This window comes from Strigops habroptila, chromosome 1 (assembly GCF_004027225.2).
Source record: "Strigops habroptila isolate Jane chromosome 1, bStrHab1.2.pri, whole genome shotgun sequence".
Classification (NCBI taxonomy): domain Eukaryota; kingdom Metazoa; phylum Chordata; class Aves; order Psittaciformes; family Psittacidae; genus Strigops; species Strigops habroptila.
Window position 1 is genome coordinate 104,152,725 of NC_044277.2, and position 25,483 is coordinate 104,178,207.

Consider the following 25,483-nt stretch of genomic DNA (forward strand, 5'->3'; position numbering starts at 1 on the left):
GGTCTCTAAGGTCCCTTCCAACACAAACCAGTCTGAGATTCTGTAACTATAACAAGTGAATTTTTAAAATGTTTACAATAAACAGAAAGAAATCTTACTGAAGATAAACCTATGGAAGTGATTTGCCCATAAAAAATTGCTGATTTTAGGATGAGACTTGAAACAATTTGAAGTAGTTTCCATTATTTAATATAAACTTCATATAAATATTTATATATAAAATAGATTTAAATCTAAAAAATGATATAGAACATAGATATAAATTAAAAATACTTTAATACACACCTCCTAAAGCAAGAACTGACCTGAATACGAGAGCGAGCCAGATACACGTTGGACTTCCATTCCGTTTTCATTTTGCGGTACTGCGAGGACTTGGAATGGACGAACTGCTTACTGTAAGGCGCGTTCAGTTCTCCCGTGACTGTGCTCTGAAAGGACTTTGATGTGCTGGTGCTGTTCAAGGTGTGAGGCCTGGAGGAGTTGGGCATGTAATGGCAAAGAATACAAGGAAAACTGAAGATATCTCTGAAAAGAGCCACAAACCCCATCAAAAGTTCTTTTAGACATACAGACACTTAAAGCCAGCTAGCGTAGACGACAAAGCAATTCCTCGGATTTGGGCATGCACATACACAGCCAAGGACGACAGGGTTTGTAAGCAGCAGACGAAAGCACAAATAACCCTAAGCAGCCTATAAACCCTGGGCTGTACTATGTGAAATTAAAACAAAATACCTTAACACAAACCTCTTGACATGGGTACTCATTTTAGGCTCGGCACGGGCACAGCCCGTGGGGTTGATAGCAAGAGGAAGTTCCATTAAGGGGTTTCGGCCATAGCGGAAAGTGTAGTTCTCACAGGCCTCAACCCCTGGCAGCTGCAAAAAAACAGACAAGAAGAAAAGAAGTCCAAGTAATTATATGTTAGTTGTGTGTAATGAATTAGTTACTTTACCACACACTTCTTTGTGTTCCCCTTGTGTATATCCAACACGTGGGGGTGATCCAGCAAGAACTGGGATGGTGAAGACTCACCGATTCAGCAATCCTGGCCACTGCAGAGACTGTCAAACCAAAGAGGTCTTCACCCTTCAAATAGCCGGGAAACAGCTGGAGCATTTCAGATTCTTTTCTAACAGAAGCAACGGGCTCCAGGATTTTATCCCACACACCTACACAACCATAAGAGAAAGAGTTACAGGGATCAATACAATAATGGTACTGCTTTTAAAATGAATGCCTGAGGATATCGGGACCCAGACACCAACACTGACAGAGCATTTTGTTGCTGGTTGTGTACACACACAGGCCAGGGTTTAAAAGGGACAATCATTTGGTGAGTTGCTGTTTTTTCCCTGAACAAATCCCACACAAGCACCACACTTCTACTGCACACTTGATTCTCGGGAATGAAGCTTTTAGTATTTGCAGCATGGAAACTTTTCAGTCCTCTGACAAGAATGACATGAACAGATTGTCCTGAGAAAACCTGCACAAAGTAGAATTTCCTGAAAATAAACTATATATTCTATTTCCATTGACTGATTATTGTCAGCTCACAGTTGTGGGTGGGCAACTCCCCCAGCAGCAGTGTGACTGGACAGAAGGAAGCCGAGTGTATCAGTACCCACGGCATGAAGGGGTGAAGTAAGACACAGAGCACTACAGGCCATGTGCTGCGTTCCTACGCCTGCCCATACGTTTATGATCTAACCTACTCTTCCCCCCTGAAACAACATTACCTGCCCTGAGAATAACGTGGTCAACTCTACTGTTGTCCTAACTAACTGAGTAATGGTGTCGTATTTAAACAAAGTCACTTTTCTTGAAAGGGAACCTACGCTGACCATCCTACTGTTTTAATACTATTTTAATGTTCAGCACTCGGTCTTGGGTCTCCTCTGTGAACTTGTAACAAGTCTTTGTATTTTCAGCTTATACAATTTCCTCAGAGGTATCCTCAGTCTTCAGAGCACACTATTAAAAATGGGCCCTGGAAACTCACTTTAAGCATTACATTGTGTCTGCAACATTCATTTGTAACATTTACCATACCACAGGTATCAGGAGTAACAAAACACACGCAAACCCACAAGAGCGATGATCGTAGCTCACAAAATTTACCTTTTGGTGTTGTGTCAGTAAGGACCAGATCTTCGTGGCCTTGCTCCACAACCTTGATGACAAATAATGGGAGCCCGTCCTTCTCTTCAATCGAGCAGAGATAGCGACAGCGTCTGTTGGCGTATCTCATGCTCCAGTACAACCGGCTGGCCTCGTAACCCACGGGGAAGAGTGCTTTGGAAGAGTGGAAGGCCTGCATCTGCTGCGGCAGGAGCTGACCGATGGCATGGAAAATGAGGCTTCCCACACGGAAAGTGTGGTCACGTTCTCCTCGCTGAACGATGCTGGCGATCTGCCGCACTTCATCTCGCTGAACATAGACCCTCCTGAAGACTGCGAAGTAACTAAGTTCTTGCTCATGAGTTCCCTTTGGTTTGTGCATGGGGCAAAGCATGGTCTTGTCTTTAAAAAACATGCATTGTGCTTTAATGGCACAGGTAAAGTGATAAATATTGGTGCACCTTAACCTGTGACAACCGCTGGTGGCACCCATTTTGTGACAAAACATGCATTTCATTTGCAAGCCTCTTCGCAGTGCGAGTTCCACGTTTATTAAGGCACCAGCTTGTGTCTCGTAGACTTCTGTAGACCAAAGAGCACAGTTCAAATGGACCCAAAGGTCTAAATCCAGGTTAAGAAGCCTTGCTGGTCCATCAGTTAATCCATCACCTTCCTCGTGGCAGAAGCAACATTTCCTGTAGTCTTTAGGCACGGGATCTGGTTTAAGGGTTGTGCCCAGTTTTTTAAGAAATTCATCTATTTCTTCTTCACAAGGAGGTTTGAATGATCCTTTAGGAATCACAATCTGAATGCTCCACTTTTTCCATTTCATGCCTTTCCACTTCTTACTGGGAGGCCGACAGTCATCAAGGCTGCTGTGTATTGCTTTTAACCTAGGTTTTAGTTTCACCGTTACCTTAAGCTCGTCCGGTTTTGCCTCTACCTTGGCTGCTTCAAACGCAGGGGGGAACATGATGGGGGGTGATGATGGCGGAGAAACTTTTTCCTGCAGCTGAGGCAGACAATGGACGTCCAAAGTGGAGATGTTGTTGCTGTACTGATGGAATGCTTTAGGCGGCCTCTCCTTCATCGGTGACTGCGGCAAAGAAGGAACTGCTTCCTGCTGAATCAATAGAAAACTCTTTAAGATAAAAATCCCAGTGTGTTACCCATTAGATGTAGCCTGAAAACGCTGGCAGGTCAGTAGGGAAGAGCCTACTCAGAATGCCTAAAATCACGATGCAGCAACAGAGGAGGATGGAAATTACCCTGACCTGCATTATCACAGCTTGTGCCAGGATATGGAGCGCAAGAGTTCTCCCAGTTAGCCTAGAATTTGGTGCCCCTCAGTAAATAAGGGGGAGAACAAAGAATCCTTTGTTCAGGTTATGAATGAAGAGCTACTCAGTTGCCCTAGAGGAGCTAACTGACAGGGTTAGTTCTTAGGTCTTCTTAGAAAGTCTTGTGACAACACAAAATAACTTTAAAATATGGGTCACAGAATTAATTTAAGGAGTAAGAATCCTGTTATTTGGTAGAAGGGGAAGATTTGGAATTAATGCCACGTATTTTTCCTGGTAACAAGTGAGGAGGAAATTCCTGCAGGGCTCTAGATTAGATTTACCTTGAGGACTTTACTATTCACTCGCAGAAAGCAGGAATTACACCTGCAGAGATTTGTTAAAAACTAAACCAAAACAGAAAGGAGAGGAAACAAGAACAAAGGAAGTTTACATTTAAAAGTTCCTAATGTGGTTTGTATGATTAATCCTGAAAGAGTAAATGAGAGGATCAAGAGCCTGAAGATGGCATTTAATTAACTTACTGACGTACGTGCTGATGCACTTGTACAAAAACACTTGTACAGCATTTACCCTGTTTAAACACTAGTGAAGATGAGCTACGTGGGACACTACGAGGATGTGGACGTAACACACATTTATCTTCTCCTCCAGGTATGGGTTATTTTTAATTTCTTCTGAAAAAAAACAACCCAGGTTGCATTTGAGGTGAGGCAGCAAATTCTACAGTAAATACAGGACTATGAGGAAGCATTAACCAGGTAGTGCCTGAAGCACAGGGCCTGTTCTGTCCATTGGTTTAGGGGAAAAAAAAAGGTACATTTGAACTAGAAAAAGTAGAAACCACACTGAAGTAGTTAGAAGAAGTAGTAAAAAATATTACCTATGAGAAAATAAAACTTAGCAGGATCATTTAGTCTTGAATGAAGACTATTCCACTTTTAATGATTAAACAACCAGAGATAAATTTAAATTCCCTTCCTTTGAAACTGAATGAATGAACCTGGATTTAGCAAGAAATAATGCCCTCTGTGGAAGTGCGGAATTCCTCTAAGGTGTTGTACACCCCTTGCAGGGTCTGTAGGTAGAAAACTACAGCGTACTGTTCCGGCCAACCTGAGAAAAACCTGTGGCCTAACTCCACTTTCAGTTGAACAAATTCCTTAAAATATCTTTCTCCAGTAATTAGAACCTCTATTTCCTCTTCACTGTCAGTCAGCAGGTTTTTACTAGTGTTTTGGCAATTAATGCTTTAAAATGGCAACTTTGCCCAAACAAAGTGATGATCAGGATTGTATTTTTCCAGTTACACTGAACAAATAAAAGTATTTTTTGCAAACTTGCTGTTCAGTTATTATTTGCACAGTTATGTATTTGTTTGGGGTTTTTACTGTAAAAGCCAAATCAAAATGCAGAATTATAGCCCTTGAAGATGTATCTGTGGTTTTGTACAATGCCCAGAAAACTTAAATGACTACTTTTTTGAGACTGCATCTTCAAAGCCAGGGAGGACAGCACATGGTGGCTGCTGTTCTGCCCTGCATCTCTGTCACAATGGAAGTTATACAAATATGAATTTTACTTCAAGCTGCTGGTTCAGAATCTCAGTGTCTAAACATAGAGCAATTAACTTATAAACCTACAGAATGAAGCGCAAACTTCCCCCTCACCCCCTTACTGTTCAAAAACTAGCTGCAGTAATTTCTGCTCACTAGGGTCTACCAGCATTTGATACTTACTTTGTTCTCTGAGTTTTTTGCTTGCACAGCTGCTGAATAAAGAACAAAGCAGTTGTTGCTACAGAATACAATGTCCTTCATTTTATCAGGGCCTTCTTGGGAATCCTGGGAATCAAACACAGAAGATTCTCAGAGGTGCATTTTAATACCATTCTTCACATATTAAGTGGAATGAAACAAGTCTTCCAATCTGGCTAGAAACTCTTTATCTGTAGAACATTTGTGAAATAATGAGCGATACTGTGATATAAATACTTGATTATTTGACAGATCTAACGTTACCACCACCTACAACCTTGTTCTTCAGCATTTCTTGCCATTAACAGAAGTTTAAGCATCAAAATAACACATTCTATACCATGCACCCATCTGCTCCATAGGCACACTTGCAAAGTAAAATCCGTTTCTTTTATCTTTAGGTGGTGAAAGAACATGTCGTTTCAGCTTAATCAAAACCAGATCACACTGTTTTATCTACTGATCCATCTGCAAAACATTACTGGGAATTCAGTGCTTCTCTGACTACATGAACCCGTTACTTTTGTATACAAATTCTGACTATATACCTTGGCTGCATAATCATCTCAATCTCACTGAAAGAGCAATGGTTCTTTCTGAATGAATGACAGTTCCCAACGTGAATACAAGAAATTGAGACTGAAACCTGATTCCTCCTCACAAAGGGTACAAGTATTCTTGCTCTCTGAATACTTCCTGACACAGCAATATGGCACTGCCTTACAAATCAGCTCATTCTGAACTAAGCTCCCTGAAGTGGCCATGGAAGAAGGTTAGTAGCAGAATTTAGGAAATTGCTGTAATTATTATGAAATAATTGCCATAGGAATTATTTTATGAAATTTACTGAAATTCTTTTTATGTAAATAACAACTTTGGTGCCATTTCTTATTTGTACTACAAACATACTTGAATGTCCCATCCTGAATTAGGACACACATACAAGGGAGACTACAAAGAAACCTGGAAGTGGTACCAGTCGGCATGACACGCAGTAGTCTTTGTTGCCTTTGTTTCCTCATTCACCATTACATGCAAGAAACTACTTCCACTGCAGTACCTGTTTAAGGAAGGGCAGGTCTTTGAAGGACTTTCGCACACCACTGCCAAGAACCACAACTTTGCAATGAGAGCACCACCGAGGTCTCAGCACTGAGCCTTCTGCAATATTCTGACTGTGATCCTTATAGCCAGCTATACCTACAAAACAGGTAAGTCTGTTAGAAGCTGTATCAAATTAAATTGTATTTATAAGAAGTCACAGTATTCTTGAGTAGTCTTGAGGAGTAACATCCTCCCGGACAGGGCAAACTTTAAACTACATCCTGATAGGGAAATTATTTAAACTAGACCAAAACCAAGTGCGTGAACAAGGCACCAAAAATATGTTCTTGTGTAAGAAATGAGTAACTAAACCAACATAGAAATACATGCTTTAACAACTACATCAAGTTTTCCAGCATAGGAACAATCTTTCTGAGTGATGGATTTAAAATCAGACTGAACAAAAAACCTAACTAATAATGTTGGGAACTACTGGAGGAAATACCTCCCTGACAGTGATGTAGAATACACAATGGAAATCAGAGATGGATCAGACCTATAAAGTTATGGTTAATATCAGGAGCAGGTCCACATGTACTGATCATGTTCATGTAAGAAAAGAAAAATACTATTCAGAATAAGAATCAATTATTCAATGTTAGGGCATGAATTTACATGGCTGAAATGCATTAATACTGACTCAAAATTTTGGAATCGAAAACCTGAAAGAATTGATGCCCACTCACCATTGCTGTTTGCAGGAAAGGGCACATTAGGTTGCTTCAGTCCATAAGACCCTACAATCCTGGCAGGTCCCATGGCTCCTGCCTGAGGACCCTGTAGTAAGCTTTGCCTGTACTCCATGGATGGGTTCACTCTGTGACTGCTGGCGGCTGCCATGGAGGATGGGACATCTGGAGCATTACTAACCTCATAACTGTTGGGAATTCTGACATGGAGCAGGTTGGAAAATGCTGCTACAACGCTGCTGATGTTCTAAAAACAATAATAAAAACACACCTTTGTTTTCATCAGACAGTAATATAAATTATTGGAAGATTGCAACAGCTGCTTTATTGTACTATGCTATAACCTCTTCAGGTTCGCTATGTATAAAATATCTTAACTACTCTTGGTACTTTACATATGTAATACAAGCTTATTTCTTGTACCTCAGCAGCTGTGGGATGCAAAGTAATTGCTACAGATATAAGGCCAGATTTAGGACCATTCTGGGATGGTCCAAGTTGAGAGGCAAAGAAACCAGAACCAGGTAATGCTCCGGAACCGGGTTCTGCTTTTATGTAGTTCCTTTTGGCTTCTGAACCTGAAAAGAAAACAAAATACACCAGGTTAATCCTACACACATGTGAATGCAAACAAAAAAACCTAACCAAAAAAACCCAACAAACCTAGTTTTAACTGTTTGCTCTGCTGCAGTCTCACCTTTTCCAGTACTGCTAGGCAGGATGGGAATGATGGGAGATGGTACAGGTTCCGGGTTCTCCTCCTTTACAACCGACAAGTCTGGATACCTACTAATTTCCATTCCCACCACACTTTCAGGAGAGGAAGAAGGAACAAAGCTGTCAGGAGTATCCCTGTCCTCACAGTGATCTTGAACCCTGGAACAAAACCCCAAAAAGCTGTTTTGGAAATGGACCAAAAACCTTTGGTAAGCCATAATATAAATCATGACAGGGAGCTGTAATGAACTTGTTTCTTGCTACTAGTCATGAAACACAATTATGTGGAATGCTGTGGCTTCTGGGTATCTCAGACTCCACTGCACATGGTGGTTTCTTGGGAAAGATACATTAAGAAAAACAAAGGCACTAACAAAGCCCAAGGCTCCATCACAGAACTGTCTGTTCCCCATGGCTCCATCTATCTGTGTAAAAAATTGGTATCTAACATTTAAACTTTTTAGTTTAAGCATATTCACTGGTCCACCTCCCCTTATCCATGCACAAACTTCAAAGACTCTCAACTTTCGGTTAGTCAAGTGAAAGAGAAGCAAAAGGAAAATTCTTTGTAGGGAGGCTCATGTTCTAGCAAGCATTTCTCATATGGTAACAGAAACTGAGTAGAGCTGGGGAGTTTTCAGGCTGTCTCTTGCACAGTCCTGCTGTCTGGTACAGCAGTCATGTACTATCATCATTCAACAGTACCATGCTGCTCCAGGAAAAATACCAGTTTGTAGTTTTCTTCCACTTTCAAGAGAGCAAGGTAATGAATTCTTAACAATTTAACAGAATCTAGAGCCTAGCAATGGCAGAAGTCACCTATTTTACTATGCTGCTCTCTACGTGTGGAATGCTAAGAGTTAACCAGGAAAAATCACCCCATTAATGTTCTCTGCACTGCCTGTGCACAATGGATTTTGTTTCTTTACACAGTCTCAGTCCCATCTCCTACTAAAAGATGACAGAATCTGCTTCAAATATGGTTTTGAAGATGTCAAGGAAAACCTACCTTAACTCCTCCTGATTGTTGTGAGGTGGTGTTGGAAGCGAAGCAGGAACATCCACAGTTTTAGGGCCCTGAGCCATTGCTCTTGCTAATAAATCATCTTGTGGTCTGAAAGGCAACTGGAACTGCTTTGGTCCCAGAGCTTTGGTAACTAGAAACAGAAACGCACAGCACAATGAGACATCTGTACAGCTCTTCCACTGACATACCTTCTGCGTGTTGGTGGCTTGATACAACCAAGGCATCACAGCAGATGGTAACAGCACTCTCATCCACTTGTAGTTCAGAAAACTTTAACCATTCATGATCAATCTACGTATTTACAAAAACTGCAAATTTTGAGCAAAAAGAATGTGCCTCCTGCCGCTATGAGAGGATGCTTGGTTTAATGCAGAGAACAACTGACAACTTTTTAATAACAAAGGAAAATAGTCCCTATGAAGAGGCAGCATAAGGTTTCATTTACTAGAAAGCACTTTTAATTGACCAAATTACAAGCATCAGAGAATACGTACTGACTACATACAAAGCGTGCTGACAATACGTTTTGGGTAACCTGCTTTTGAGCTCACTCAACTAACTGGTTAGTCATTTGTACTGGACATAAAAAATGATTTTAAGGTTTTCATTTCCTAAGAGTGCTTCTAGCTCTCAACATGTTTTCAAAAGGGAAGAGGGAAAAGGCTATCATCTGACATTACATTGGTGTAAAATAAAGCTGGATGATATTAACTGCAACCTGAAAGAGTTTAGGCATACTGGTGTTATAAAAGAAGACTACAGCAACTGACAAACATCCCAGTTACCTATTTTGTAATTGGCTACAAACTTGACTCGTTATTATGGAAACAATATGTATTAGTCTTACCATCATGACCTCCTAACATACCAGCCTTGCCAGCAAGTTCCTCAGTGGTTGCGAAGCCATTTACCAACTTCTGGCACGCCACGGGAGGTGGTGTGGGAGGGAGAGAGGCTGGGGGTGTCGGGGGATTGCTCAGGTTGTTCTGCTGCATGAGATGAAAGGACCATAAATCAGCCATGGAACAGCAGGTGGAAACTTGCTGCCTTCTACTACTAAATAACATAACCTGCTCACATATTTTTACACCCAGAGGTAGCACTGATAAGCAGTGATAGTTAATTCTCAAGTAGATGACCAAATACATTGAAGTATCTACTATAAAAGACACAACGCTTTGCCTTTCTTGATAATATCAATCTTTTCATTGATAATATCAATGATATTATCAGAGAAATAGTTTACACAAAGACTATATATTACTGAAAAAAGATATAGCTAAATTATTTACAGAAAAGCACAAAGAACATTTTTAGGAATGGTTTGGAAGCCCCAACACATTCCTACAGTTTAACATAAATCTGAATTTAGGATTGAAAGAGCTATTCTGCAGTGACTCTCCATCACCAAGTCAGCTTACCCCATTTTCACTAAAAGGGAAGCTACCCCACATTTAGCACAGGATGAGCTTTCACTGAAGCAGTTACCATGGGGAAGCAGATACTCTGTAAACTCACACTCCAGGCTACCTCTCGCTATGGGCTTAAGTGCCCGTATTTTAAACAAAAATTAAATGAGAACTTCAGTATCTGTTCTTGCTACAGTCATGCCTACAAAGCTAAACCTATTCACTTTGGCCATGGTGACTATTTCTGCTGGGTCACATTCTGAGCTTGCCATGGAATGCTGGAGTAAACACCACTGGGTTTTAATAACTTACTAAAGTTTTTGTATTAGGGTAGCCAAGCAGCAAATTTGATTCTGTTTGTTCACTATCTTCCTGCTCTCCCACTACTGCCCCTCTGATCTTAGACTGAGTTTTAAGTTCAGTAGCTCGTCAACAAACAGTCTATTTTGTTCAGAGTTCTCAGGTTCTTAGTTAGGGCTTAGTGGACAAATAAGGAAAGTCTATTTTCCATTTAATTCACATTAAAAAATGCTTTAATGCTTTCGATGACTTTGCAAAGTACTGAGAATTCAGCCTTTTCTGCTCCATAAAACTGTAATTACAATTTTCACTATTTAGCATCCATTCGTAAAAGAAATACTTGTAGTTTTTAATTAGTTTACAACACAGTTTCCAGAACTGATTTCCATTTTCAGGGAGTAAAACAGTGGTGACTGTTTCATCACTGCACTATCTATCTAGTGAGAAAATGATTTTCTTCTGGTTGCATAAAGGCAGGAACTTCAGCTGACTAGTAGTAATAAAAATGACATGAACTTCTTCTCCCACAGAGAGCACACAATGGAAATCCAGATTAAAACCATACCTTGTAAATGAGCTGGGAGTAGTAATCTGAAGCTCCATCAAGAGTAGCACTGCCAAAGCTTCCTACAAGCCGATTTCCACCATTTAGCTGGCCACTGCCGTAAGGAAGAAAGTGCGCAAAGCTCACTCCAATTATTGGTTCCACCAAAGGCAGAAGAGAAAGCTGCTATATTAAAAGGAAAAGAAGTTAGAAATGAATGTAACTACTACAGAGAAGCACTGCACATCTCCAAACATTAGTAGAGTGGTTTCTAATTTAAAAAAATAATTGGAATTTACCCACTATCAGAAAACTGTGTCAAACACAGGCCTCTCTGTTAAGGAAGGTGGTCCCCTGCCTGTCGGAGCCAGAGCTCTGGCTCCTGCCAGTTCAGCCACAGAGGCTGCCGGAGCTGACAGGAACCCTGTGGCTTTGAGACTACCAAATGTCTGCTGTGTCAGTAGATCTTCCAAATTGAAATAGACCGAAAATTTTAAATTTCCTAGTTTCATGGAAGTCTTCAGTTTCTCCACCCTGTACTCAAACCTAATGATCAACTTCACATCATAAGCAGCCCACTCTTAAAAGTGTCCTCCTGATGCACGACCCAGCATCTGTATGCCTACCTGTTTTAACTGGATGAATGTGTCAGCATTGGGGTAAATAGCTTGCTTTTCTTCTTCCTCTTTTTTTCTTTTCTTGGACCGAGGAGCTGCCTTCTCTCCTGTCCTCTGCGTTCGCTTATTTCTCTGTTTCTTGGTTTCAGGTCCTACATCTGTTCTCTGAAGCTGGCTGTTACTACACCCAAATGCACTTTGCATCTGGTTTCCTGCAGTTTGCTGGCATAAAAGAAGAAAGTGAAGCAGAATTTTTGACATTTTAATATACAGTTGATTCAAATTTACTGCACAACAGTCTACAAGAACACACACAGTGTAATAAATCTCATCGATACGAAACTGTATTTTACGGTTTACTTTGCTGTCTCACTGGCAACTCTAACTGCTGTACTGTCCCTACACACAGAATTATGACTTATCATTACCACCACTGACATCTGAAAACATCACCAAAACCTCACAGACAAGAAACATTTTCTTCTGGATCCCTCTAAAATGAAGTTACATGTACATGCAACCTTAAAGGTTTTCACAAAGGCATAACGAAAGGCAGACTGGTTACAGGAAAAAAGCATTTAAGTTAATATAATACAAATGTATTTTGAGGTTAGAAACCAAACCAGTATTGTGAAATGCTTCTGGATTGTACCATTTTTTAAATACTTTCAGGATGAATTTGCAAAACCATTCTTCACGAAAGAGGATCGTTGTGTAGAAGCAATTGGAACAGGACATGGTAACACAATGGACAGTGGCAAGCTATGAAGAAGTCTGATTTCTTGTATCATTATTTTAAACAGCTCTACACAACCCCTACCACAAAAACTCTCACCATTGTTCCTGTCATATGTTTTGACTGTGGATCTTTAACACTGTACCCAAGTTACCTTTGTTTTTATCAGTATTTATTCATTGTGAATGTGTTTAAATTTTGTTTCAAGGATGTATTTAGAGATTAGGCAGTCATGAAACAGAACTGAGTAGAGATGGAAGATGACAACAAAATGATCAACAAATCTGAGCGTATCCTACCTCCACAGAAAAGAGTTTTCTTTAAGTCTGTTTTTAAGAACTTTATAAATTATTAAATCATATAATGGAATTAATATAAAGAGTTAATGCTCTTCTCCATTAAAGTAAAATTAATTAAAGAAATATTCTCCAGCAATTTTAGGAGATTTAACAATTTCACACTTTTGTTAAAAAACCCTAGAGCATTAGAGCATAGTCTCTACTAAAATTAGAGACAGTATATGATTTTCACATGGAAAAACAGAGCTTGGAATTGGTTCATTCACCAAACACTCCAAATGGTGCAGATGAAGGGGTGTGAAGCCCAGCCCTGTGCCTCTGCAGAGGTGCACCGTTCACCCTGTACATGGCTAAGCTGGAGTCACAGAAGCAAGCAGCATACAGACATCCGTATACTGTTCAGAAACATACAGCAGTTGATGGAATCATACTCTAAAATCTTGCCAAAATCTTGGTAAATATTAGGAAATGGCATTATTTAAGAAGATTATCTATAGAAAAACTGGGAACTTTTTTCTGTTTTAATAATTTCTGATATATTGATCTACAAAGTCATGTTAAAATGTGTTCTTTTTGCAACACAGATGATTTACGCATGCAGAAAAGGCAGGAAGGGAAGCAAGAAATTCCTGAAAGCTGTTTATTACATCTTTGTGCAGGTAGGTTATCTCCCCACCTTTTCACAAATGCTTATGGTAAAGCACAAACTAGCCTTTGACTGTGGCCACTGCAGAACACAACCAGTAACAGGCTCACCATTCCTTCAGCTGGATTTGGCTTCTCTGTTAGCTTCTTATCCCCAGAAGCCTCCTCTTCTGTTCGGCCGCTGCTCTCCGATTTCTGATTTAGAAGAGATGAGGACTTCTTATTTTTAAGCAGGTGTTTCAGCAATTCGTTCCCTGACTCCCCTTTTGCTGCTGGAACGCTGGCTGGTTGTGCTGGACTCTGAGCCGAAGAGACAGGCTGTGATGTGACCTTATCTTCTTCCACCTTAATACTGTTTGGATCTTCAGGTTTAGGCTCAGCTTGACCCAAGCACTGATCAGTTTCTGCCTTTTCTAGTTTAACCTCTTGCATGCTGGTAGGTGTATCTGTTTTAGCCTTTTCAGTCTCTGTATTTACACTCGGCTGTTTCTGTGGCAGACTGCTGCTGGGGAGCTTACATTCCAGCTCTGGAGAGGCCTGGCTCTCTCCTGTATTTGATGTTGATGGGCCCGTTAACTCCACTGACTCTTGTTCATCTTGATGACGGGAAAGTTCATTGGCGGTGTTCACTGTGGGGGTGGAGGTAGAATCAGAAATGGTTGGAGTTGATGGTGCAGTTATATCTGAATGTGGAGTTGACGGGGCTTTTATTGACTCAGTGTCATCGTCCTTTTTCTTTTTTCGTGTCCTTTTCTTTTTTCCTTTCTCTTCAGGGATTATGTCAGAATACAGTTGTATGAGAGACTGGCTTGATCCAGGGAAATTTGTTGCCTGGGGCACACTAGTGTCCGAACCACATGGGGCACCACTACCGAGTACTGTAGATGAAGGTACAGCAGAAGCAAACGGAGGCCTGACTTGGTTCTGCATAAAGGTAGCCCCAGGGAGATTCCCATGAGTTTGTTTTACATTATGGAAATTAGGGGTTCCCCCTGGAACAGCAGATGTGTCGGGTCCAAAGGCTGTAGATCCCACTGGCCTTCGCTCACTGCTTTGCATGAAATTTGTGGCAGGAGGCGAGGTCACGGAACCCTGCTGCAGAATTTGTCCCATTTGCTGCTGTTGATGCTGTGGAGATTGCTGAAGAGGTCGCGGAGTTTGTATGAAATCACAAGGTAGATCAGAATTAAAGAAAGGTATCTGAGATAAGGATGTTTTGTTATTTAATTCAGACCCTATCATACTGTGCTGTTCTAGTTCCATGCGCTGCTGTAAAGCCCTCTGTCGATCTACCTCTTGCATAAGCTGAATGCGCTGCCGCTCCTGTTGCTCCCGTAAACGTTCCTTCCTTTCCCGCTCCTGAAAGCTTTCACTAAAAGGATTATTGTCCTCAAACTCCACCCTTGGTGGTGGCCCTGACTGTGCAGTTGCATTTGGACCAGGCACAGGAGCTGGTGTACTAGGCGTAATTGGCAATGGTGTCATTGGAGGCTGCATCCTTGCTGGATTCATGGACATGTGACTTGCAGGGGCATTTGCAGACTGCCATCCAGATAAATTTGGCATTCTGTTTGGGGTGGATTGCCCAGGGATTACCACTGTATGTTGCTGATGTTGGAGCTGTTGTGCCACCACGGGGAAGTTCTGCTGATTCATTGCTGGTGATGTTCCTCCTGGAACCATTGGTGGCTGAGCCTGGACGCCTGGCATTATAGCATGGGGCGCCATTCCACACTGCTGCTGCTGCTGTTGCTGCTTGATTCGATATTCCTCAATCAGTTCTGCATGCTCTTTCTGCTGCTTTCGAATCTGAAAATTAAAAAGCCATAATTCATCTCTGGCATGTATTGACTGTAAGTAGCATAAAACATGTAACTCACCATTATAATTTCAGCAATGAACCTCAGGCAAAAATAGCATTTCAACACAGTCTTATTTTCTCTCCCTTTTTAAGGCTAAATAGCTATTGTTTCATTAGAAATACCATCCATCCCAAAAGTTTTGAAAAAATAACAGTGCCTCCAAGTTCTAATTACAAACCAAGACTACGCTGGGCAAGAGAATATACAAACCTAAACCAAAAGTAATCCGTGTCCTATAGATCTTATAATCCATGCACAGGATAACAGTTGGGAACAGACATAAAGAAGGGAACAGTGAGATAGATGATCTTCACAGATCAGCAAAAAATTTTAAAGGACGTAATTGGAAAGGAAAGGTTTGCCGGAAAACAGTGAGGTAGATTCCCATTTATTCACAGGCAGGCCCTCAAACATCACACAGCAGATGAAAACGGCAACTGCTGCTTGAAAATTTTCTATTTTAAGATGCAAATAAACTCAACTTGGACATTAAACATTAAACCTAGTGGTTTATTTTTAAGGCAGGCAGAAGCCCAGGGAAGTATATGACAGTGTCAATCAGACAAGAAAGAGCATTTCAGAAACACAGCAGACACCTGACTACACTGCCCTCTGAAAAAATACAAGGACTTGTAATCCACTGATACATACATTACGGAAAATGTCTCTCTCGCTTCTATTCATTAGGTTATGACTTCCACAACTTCCATTTGCTGTTTGTAATGGTAGAAAAAGTGATAACAGAATTAAAAATGTTTGATAACACTCTCCTTTATCTGGGGCAAGGGACAAGCCAGAAAGCTCAGGATAACAGAGATATCACAGGACACACTCCAAAAATCAGGACAGATGTACCCCAAAGGATATTTACACAGTAATCTCAGGTCCAAGATAATTTATGAGCTCTGGCTTGGCACTGACTCTACCAGATAAACAGTGGCACTGCATAAAGCCACCATCTGGATGGATCTGCACTGCACAGTCCAGTGCTCCAGGACTTCTCCATGGATATAGAGCACCAAACCTGTGCTGGCTCTGTATGCCTATGGAATGAGGCATCCAAACCACTACACGCTCCCAAGACCTGCAGCGGCAGATCAGCCACGTGACTGTACTTGGAATTAGTTGGGATCTCATAGGACCAGCACCAACTACACCCAGCTGGACTGAGCCGACTTGCGCATATCAACCTGGTATTTTAACAGTCCACAGGAGAACAAGGCAGAGCTTATTAGCACAGGCACAGTGCCACACCAAAGCACTTAAGCTGCCCTGGCCCCAGAGACAATATGGTAGTGCCTGCACAGCTCTGTGCCTGGGCTAATAACCCTGTCAGACATAAGCTTGTGTTACATAGTCAGCTCCAGTTTCTCTGCGCCTGTGTCCAGGACCAGCAGTTCACAGGGATTTGAGAGCTCTTTTCTCTGTATATAGAGACTCTGCTCTTTTCAAAAACTAACAGAAGCTTGATTACAGAAAAATTACTTGATCTGATCTAGAAGAGTGGTGAATTGCTTCAAATAGGAGGCCCTTAAAAATATCCTTCAATAAAACTTTAAGCTCCTGCTAGGTATGTAACAAAGCGCTGCTTACGATGTGGATGACTGGTTTAAACCAGCGGCTGAAGGGGAGTGGAGGGTATTTACCAGAAGTATATGAAACTTCAATTTAAAAATGGAAAACCAAAGAACCTTAATCCTGGGGCACTAAATGAATCTGCCAGCAATGTCATGATTAGCAGCTGTTACTTCAACTCCAGTAAGACCAGACTGACATATATGATAAAGACTGGTTAAAATGATTTTTTTTTTTTTGCATTTATTCTACTTGTAATTCATTGTGGAAGGGGAAAAAAAAAAAGAAAATGAAAGAAATTATGCAGACATGATTTATCTGCTCCATCCCTCTTCCACACAGTGAAAAGACGAGCCAAGTAATATTCTACTCAGTGCACCCTTTGTCTTGAAGCAACACAGGAGAAAGAATTCAAGGGTCAGATATCACTTAGGACTTCATTCCAAGCAGCTTGCTGCCAATTTTTAACCTTGTATTAATAATTCTAAAGTATTTTCACGTTCAGGAGGTCTAGCTGATTCTGACAATCATGTTAGATAATTTATAAACAATGTCTTGAGGAACACAGCATTCAGTGCAGTTGGCCAAAGCATAGATTTATCAAAGCTATCACAGGTTTAGCTTCAATGTCACTATAATCACAAGATGCAGCAAGTGAAATTCTAACTGAATATAAAGGAAGTAAAACAAAACCCAGTGCAAGTGGTTACACATTGGAAGGGGGCCCAGAGAGGCTAGGAAATCTCTACCCTTGGAGACTTGACTGACAAGGTGCCGGCTGAGCAACCTGATTTAACCATGAATCTAGTTCTGCTTTGATCAGGAGACTAGATGATCCCCCGATATCCCTTTGACCTGTATTATTCCATGATACAATAACAGGTAACACACACTGATGATCAGCATCTAGGAACTAGACAGATCATAAAACTAGACTAACATTAAAGATACTATGAAAAGAGATTTTCAAACAGTAACATTTAACTGGAGTATAACCAAGAGGTTCTGATTATGTAAGGACACCCGACAAAGACTTGAGTTATGAGGTTCATTCAAGCCTGAAACCAAGCCCCGCATGCTAGACTTTCCTTTGAATCTTTCATTTATGCTTTTCATGGTGCCAGGAACTCTGCTGCAGGTCATTTTGCCAAGCAATGTCCCCTCTTCCCAAACTATGAAGACAGTTTTTTGTCATAATGCTTGCCACAGCATATTCTCCTACAATTCCAGTGTCATCCACAACCCAGAGTAATGCTGTTACACAGACAAAACATGATAGGGAGTGGCTCCCTTTAAATAAGCTCCACTGTATTCAAGCATTTCAACTTGCTTTTTAGAAGACTTAAAGGAAACAGTCCTACCAGTATGACAGCTAGTGTTAAGGTGATCAGTTTGGATTGCAGATGCTTACCTGTTCTAGCTGTTTCTGGACCATACTTTGCTGCTCAGTAACATGTTTAAGCTGTTCTGCATCTTCTTCTGGGAACTCACGGCCAGCTTTCTTGGCTGTACGCTGTTTTGCTGAGAGTGCCTTTTTTGATTTTCTGTGTGCTCCAATTTGCTCCTCAAGGTACTTCTGTTGCATTTGAAGGAGTTGTTGTGTTTCTTGCAGCCATTCCTCATACTGCTTTCTTTGTGAATCATCTAGAGAGAAGAGAAATTAAGTATGACATGATCTCATTCTACTTTTCAGAGATAAAGTTTCCCCCCCTTATTTTAAGAAACCATTGGTCAAGTTCAGCCAGATTTGACAGAGGGTTTGCTATCTCAAGAGATATTAAGTTCTTGGAGTGACATGAGTAAAGGAGACAGAGAACCAAATTACTGCATTTATTGAGAGAAAGCAGTTTTAACAGAGCCCCTTAATTTCAAGACACACCAGCCTGCTGTCTAGCCAGTAAATGTGTACTTGCTAGCCAGTGAGCAAACGTAGCTTTGAAAGCAGCTACAGAACCTGGCAGTACCCTGCTCTCCCACAGAAGAGGGGACGTGAAAGACCTCTGGCAGCACTCAGGTAGAGGGAAAGAGATTAGGGAGTAAGGACACAAATTTATAGGAAACAGCCTCATTAATCCTACTGTTTGCAGAACATTTTTGTACATATAAAATCTATGTTTATAACTACTTATAAGAAAAAAAACCTAGAAACATTCATCAAGTATTTGTGAAAAGAAAGAAAGATACTGTCTTTGTAAAAATAACTTTGTGTCAGGGCCTTCAGCACCAGTGCCCTTTCCTACCCACAAACAATGCACTCTCATTTAGACTGTGAGACATTACTCTTTTTACAAATGAGAAATGCTCATCTGCTATGAGCAGTCCATTACTCTCAGATGTTTTTCTCGAGGCAAAACAATCATGTCTGATAAAACTTGATCTGCGCTAAGCGCAGAAGGCAAGAGTGAAGGTTTGGTGGTGATATCATTTGTCTCCTGATCTCATTGCGGCAATGAGCTGGACAGCCAGAAATACCACATGATCTTCCTTATAAAGGAAGTTTGTTTAATAAAGACACCTACATGACAGTAGGATTTCAACATAACCATGTCCTCCTTGTGCTCTAGACCCTACCACTTTCTACTTTAACAGTCTGTGTGGCAGTGACAGCCATTGACTCTAATGGCTCAAATAAATCAATTCAGTCTTAAGGGGTGCCCATTCTTTCTGTGATAAATTCTGCATAACTGATCACATAACCTGAAGGGACAACTGAGTGGAAACGACAGAGAGTAACTGCAGATGGGAGCAACATGAAAGTGCGAATGAAAGTACTGAAATATTAACAAGTTCCAGATAAGAGTAACTACTACAGCTTTTCTCAAGTGCTCAGAACCACCACCCCAACCAGAATGAGACCACCGCTGAGCGCCATGTCAAGTTTCAAAGATCATCCAGTTCCAACCCCCCTGCCATGGGCAGGGACATCTTCCACTAGACCAGGTTGCTCAAAGCCCCGTCCAACCTGGCCAACAGTCAATTAGACTTGGGTAAATGTACACCTCTGGTAAGCCACGTATTATCATAAAACACTGAAGTATGTGGTAAGAAGGACAAAATATACTGTTTTAAGGGCCACACAAAAATAATTGCAAAATTGCACACATGATATTGCAAAAGTTCCTTATGGTATACTCAGTGCTGCTACTCCAGTTTCTGGAAAAGGCAAAGGTGTTTACTTGAAACACTTTTTTACGCGTGGTCTTCCTCTCCCAACATATGCTCAGTTTAAACTCTGCTAATAAATCTTTCTCATCGTAGAGACTAGGATTTACAACTGATCTAGGGTAACCAGAAACAAGAACACAAAATACTAGTGCTGTATATTTCTGATCTCAAAAAATGTGGTTCGCAGCTAGTCTTGCTTAACTAATACCTGGAAAGCTTTTATTTGTATTTGTCAAAATGACAATGATGCTGCACAAAACTTTTTGCTTCTGAAACACACAAAAACCCTCATCAATATAGACTGTTGTTCTCACTGACCTCAGAATATTACAACACAGCCCAAGACCACATTTTTGACATAGCAGTCTGTCAGTTAACAGGTCAGTATTCATGCACAAATCTAAATAATGTTAATTTTCTGTTTGTTCTGTTTCCCTCTTTCCTTATGGTGTTTCTTTGAGGACAGCTTCCATAAAAAACATTAACAGCATTTACTACGCACCCCTTTTTTAGTTAGTATTGTAAAGATGAAATGCTTCAGTTTTAGAAGGATGACTTTTTGAGAGACAGGATCCATTTATGGATATTCTATTTTAAAGAAAACAGAACTCTAGAATCAAACACCAACATACAATAAATTATAAAATCTGTACTTACTGACAAAACCAGGACCAAAATTGGGAGGATTAGGTCTAGACATCTGAGGTGTCAAACTTCCATCCTAGAAATTTCAGTAGAACATACAGACAAGGATATTAAATCATGATTCAATAACCCCCCTCCCCCCCCCAAACTAGTTATTATTATTAAACTATTCTGTTTAAACCCCTTATCAAGTTGTATTACCTGTGTAATTGCCTGCTGCATATGATTTTGGCCTTCACTGGTCTGAGCCCCTGGAACTGGCTGACCCATGAAGGGAAACCTATAGATAGATAAGCAGAATATGAAATTAAAACTTTTAAAACTGGAAGGTATTTTAGGGGAGATACCTTTTCTATAACACTGAACTTACACAAAGCATCCAAATATTTTATAGATATTTGCTTCAACTTCTGTACCAAACTTTTTCAACATCTGGAGAATATTAATTCTCATTTGATGCTACAATACTTTGCCCTTTGTTGAAACTACAGCATTTTACACTTTTCAGACAAATGAGGTAAATATGATGTACTGTGCTGAAAGAGTGAAGATGAATACACACAAAATCTGTATGTGTATAAGATTTAATGGTTTAGACATCATGGTCATCAGCACAGCCATAGAATCAGAGAGTAGTTAAGAGTTGGAAGGGACCTTAAAGATCATCCAGTTCCAATTCCCCTGCCATGGGCAGGGACACCTTCTACTAGGCTAGGTTGCTCAAAGCCCCATCCAACCTGGCCAACAGTCAACTAGAGTTGGTTAAATGTACACCTCTGGTAAGCCACATACTATCATAAGAAAATGCTAAGAAGGAGAAAACACACAGTTTTAAGGGCCACATAAAAAGAAAAGGTGCAGATCCTTTCTGGTTCATAGACCCCCCACCTAAGGTAAAGGTAGTCACGGTGAAGTCTGGACAGTTCACAGCTCCTTTTGTCCTTCAAGACAAGTCTGAGGCATTTTAATACTTTTTACAGTTTCTACTGCCACACTGGTTTTATTCTTAGGAGATAATTTCGTATTAGCAATGACTATGAAGTACATGACAAAAAGTTCTTTTCCACTTCAAAATGTTTTCATTTCCTGCACACAGTTTCCCCTAGCTCTATCACTTCCTTTTACATTTTGTAGCCCTAAAGAACGGTATCACGTGTTACCTACCTGTTCATAACCATTGGTGGCATGCCCATGTTACTCTGCGCCATGACTTTATTGATCCCCTTAAGAGCTACCATTTTTGCTTTCATTATAGGATCAGTAATTGCATCAAAGTCTATAAAAGAAAAACAGTAAAAGTGAATTACACAGCTGAACATTACAAGTCATTAACTGGAACTGACTTGTTTAGATCTAGTTCATGAATAAGTCATCAGTAAAACAACATAACTGCATTACTATTTCACATTACTTGTCCTCTCCACTTTGAAATTCATCATTAGTATGTAGCTTCATATATCCTCTAAGGAAAACTACTCCAGCAGCAACTGTCCTTGTTTTCAGCTACAGCATACAAAGAAAAGCACATTAGTCTAAGAAGGGCTCTATATGAAATGTGGCCTATGACCCAACTGATTAATAAATTCTACTTATAGGTTTAAGAATCAGGAAGAAGAGTCGTTTCTGTTGGCAAAACTGACAGACCACCACTAATCTACTAAGAAAAGTGTTTAGTTGCTCTGTAAGTACCCTGGCACTACAGGCAAAAAGATACATACAGCATCTGAAAAGATCATAAGCATGGCGAGCTCTGCTTTTTTGCTGTTTCTCCTGTTGGGTGCCTCACAGAGAGCAGTATAAACTGGAGTACAGAATGGCTAAGGTTGGGGGGAACCTCTGAAGGTCATCTTAGCCACCTGGGGTGGCCACAGAACTGCAAACATGGAACTGTGACTTAGGGGGTAGGTTAAATTTGTCTTTTGAACAAACGGCCTTGATGGTCAGCATAGTTATAGCTAAGACATTTCTCAAAATTTCCTATTTCATTAATAACTACTAAATTATAGTGATAGTCTTGATCTGAATGCTCAAACTGCTATGTTATATTAAACAGGAAATTGCTTAAATGGTTATGAAGAATTATTTGTGATGTTTCCAGGCCTTGCTTAGATTGTGAGTTAGTAATACAGCTTTCAATGATTTCTTTCCTCCAGACATGCTATCTGCTGCAAAAAAATGTAATAGAACAACCATAAACAGAAGACTGATAGATCAAATAACAAAATATGTACCACTGCACTTGATAATTTGTTTACAAAGGGTGCATTTACTCCATATCACATACGAGAACCTGAAGTATAAAGACAGTATGCGATAAAGCTGATGTCATAAAATTTGGCAGTGATGCAGAGTCACCCTGATCCTGATAATGTCAACAGGAGCCTTGCCACAGAGTTCAGAATTCCACCTACATGCTCGATTTCCATTCTCCCATTGTACCTTCTTGGTAGGTTGTTTTTTGTTGTGCCAACTTCAAGCTCCACATATCTACCTGCTTCTTTCAATGCTATGGATTAACTATATATTGTTGTATTATTAAAAAACTAACAAGATCACAGACAAATAGATCACCCACATACCAATATTGGGGAAAAATGGCTCTGAACGCTGGCGAATCATGGCTTGCATCTGTCGTTGCTGCTGCTGCTCCTGTCTTTCCTGATCCAAAAGGTCCTGCAGAAGAAGTGGCTGTTCCTCTAGGAGTAGTGGCCTTTCTCGATTTTGTTGCTGAGCCAATGGTTGAGGGAGCATTATCTGTTGGGGACCAGTTATGCCACTAGGACCAGGACGGTTTGTTACAGCCACAGTTTGATTAGATGCTGGCCCTGTCCCAAAGTTATGATTAGATGACTGACCCTGAATAAATCCTGGATTTGGTGACCCTTGAGAAAAATTATGGTTCATTCGTGGAACCATGGTGAAATTTGAATTTAAAGTGTTTTCCAAGATCTGTCCACCAGGTGTCATTAGTGTTTGTGGAATACCTGATGCATGATTCATTTGTGGCGTTGGCAAAGATTGAGATGGAGAGCCTAGAGTCCTTGCTTCAGCATTATCTGAGTTTTCATTAGATAGCAAACTTGAGAGGACTGGTGTGGACCCAGAAATACTGCAGGAACTTACTGCTCCTTGAACAGGCAGAGGTGCAGATCCCTGAGCATCCGGACTAGGCACAGTTGTTTCTTGACTAGAAACCGCAGTGGTTTTGTCAGGGAATTCCGGGTTAGCAGGCTGTGCAGGAGCCTTTTCTCCGTCCTTTAGCTCCTCTTCAGCAGGCTGTTGAGTACTTGTGGATTCAGCATTTCCCTCACTTTTTTCATTTCATTCTTCTTTTCCTCCTGAGTGTTTGGGGAAAGTACTTCTGTTTTAATTTCATTTTCTGTAGCAGATTTTTTCTGTGGAGACTGGGTCTCAGGAGGAGAAACAGTCTTATCACCTTGTTCTTTCTGTTTGGGTTCTTCTGTCTTGCCCTGGATATCTAGTTTGTCATCAATGGGGACACTAAGATCTAGTTCTTCATTAAACATTCCTTTCTTATCCCCCACATCAAGGTCTGGGTCTGTGTATGCAATTATATCAAATTCCCCAGACCTCAGAAGATCATCGAGGTGAGGATCATTGGTTTCCAAATTGTCTAAAGTGTCCAGTTCATCTCCTTTCCCATCCTCTGTGTCTAGATTCAAATTTTCCAGATCCTCATCATCTAAATCCTTCACTTCAACCCCATCAAGGTCTTTCACATCCAAATCTTTTACAGCAGGATCATCAGGATCAAGCTTTTCTTCTAGTCCATCACTTGGCTGGTTGGGTATCTGTAAATTTGCAGATTCATCACCTGGTGCAGCTGTAGACAAAGATGGACCCGGGAACGCATCAGCAACTGGCGGATGACTTAGAGAACGAATTACAAGTGCAGGTGAGTTGTCAGGATTGATTTGATCCTGCTGGGATTGTGACATATGCTCCAAACTTGTAGACATCTGCAACTGGTTAGGTATACCTTGAGAATTATGCCTCAGTGGTTCTGCCTGTCTGGGGCCCGGAAACTCCTGCCTGGGTATAAACCCTGCGTGTCGCTGATGTTGTGCTGCTGCATCCATAACATTTGCAGCAGAAGGATTAAAAGGCAGCCTTGGCCTCCCATCAGGAGCTCTGTGACGTAACTCGATAAATGCCTGACCCAGTATGTTGTGCTGCTGAACTGGTATTCCCTGGGGAGGAAAATGTTGAGAGATCCCAGGTGTATTATTTATTTGTGGATTGTTCACTGGCCGAGGCATATCAATAGACAGAGATCTTCTCAGCTGTGGGGGAACTCCAGGGCGTTGCATTGGCTGCTGAGGACCGAGGAAACGTTCTTGACCTGATGGTGGTCCATGGCCACCTCCCGGAAACCCATATCTAAAATAAAGTATGAAAGATAGATAGCAATTTTTTCTCAGGACCGTCTAGTCTGGCATATTTGACTAAGTAACTACTCACCAAAATGCTTTACATAATGCATTCATTAAGATATTTAAATAAATATTTTGACTAATTATGCTTACATTTAAATGAGCTTTATGACTACAATGAAGTAATTGCTTTAATTATGTTTAATAAACAACCTGTTTTCGGTTCCAATAATAATAATGGATAGAAAACTGAAAGAACTACGTTAGTAAATAAACCACATGTTAATGCAACTCAGTGTAAAAAATATTGTTGTGTAGATTTAGAAATTACTGAAATAAATCCAAAATATTGAAAATAATTACTCCTGAGATGACAATGTATGTTGATACTGGTATTCATTTTGCATCATAGCATTCACCGTAAAAGTGTCAGTGACAGAAGCTGACATTTAATTACATACTCATTATAAATGAAAACAAGAATATTACATTTATTCATTATTAAGACATCACCTTTCACTTAGGAAAAAAACAAATGCCCCCAAACCATGGGCCACAAGATCTTTCAGG

The 25,483-nt window shown here is 40.6% G+C and overlaps 1 protein-coding gene across 1 annotated transcript in view; it reads right to left on the reverse strand.

The window, feature by feature from the left end:
• The window catches only part of KMT2C (lysine methyltransferase 2C), a 197,057-nt gene that overhangs the window by 3,708 nt on the left and 167,866 nt on the right, over nucleotides 1-25,483 (reverse strand). The window contains 20 exon segments of the mRNA XM_030478642.1: nucleotides 306-474; nucleotides 739-881; nucleotides 1,039-1,175; nucleotides 2,128-3,247; nucleotides 5,168-5,272; nucleotides 6,246-6,385; nucleotides 6,976-7,225; nucleotides 7,402-7,556; nucleotides 7,676-7,854; nucleotides 8,705-8,852; nucleotides 9,570-9,711; nucleotides 10,997-11,161; nucleotides 11,602-11,814; nucleotides 13,384-15,081; nucleotides 18,121-18,353; nucleotides 20,532-20,595; nucleotides 20,721-20,799; nucleotides 21,684-21,795; nucleotides 23,099-23,839; nucleotides 23,842-24,920. Of these exon segments, the coding sequence (XP_030334502.1) occupies nucleotides 306-474; nucleotides 739-881; nucleotides 1,039-1,175; nucleotides 2,128-3,247; nucleotides 5,168-5,272; nucleotides 6,246-6,385; nucleotides 6,976-7,225; nucleotides 7,402-7,556; nucleotides 7,676-7,854; nucleotides 8,705-8,852; nucleotides 9,570-9,711; nucleotides 10,997-11,161; nucleotides 11,602-11,814; nucleotides 13,384-15,081; nucleotides 18,121-18,353; nucleotides 20,532-20,595; nucleotides 20,721-20,799; nucleotides 21,684-21,795; nucleotides 23,099-23,839; nucleotides 23,842-24,920 (7,072 nt within the window).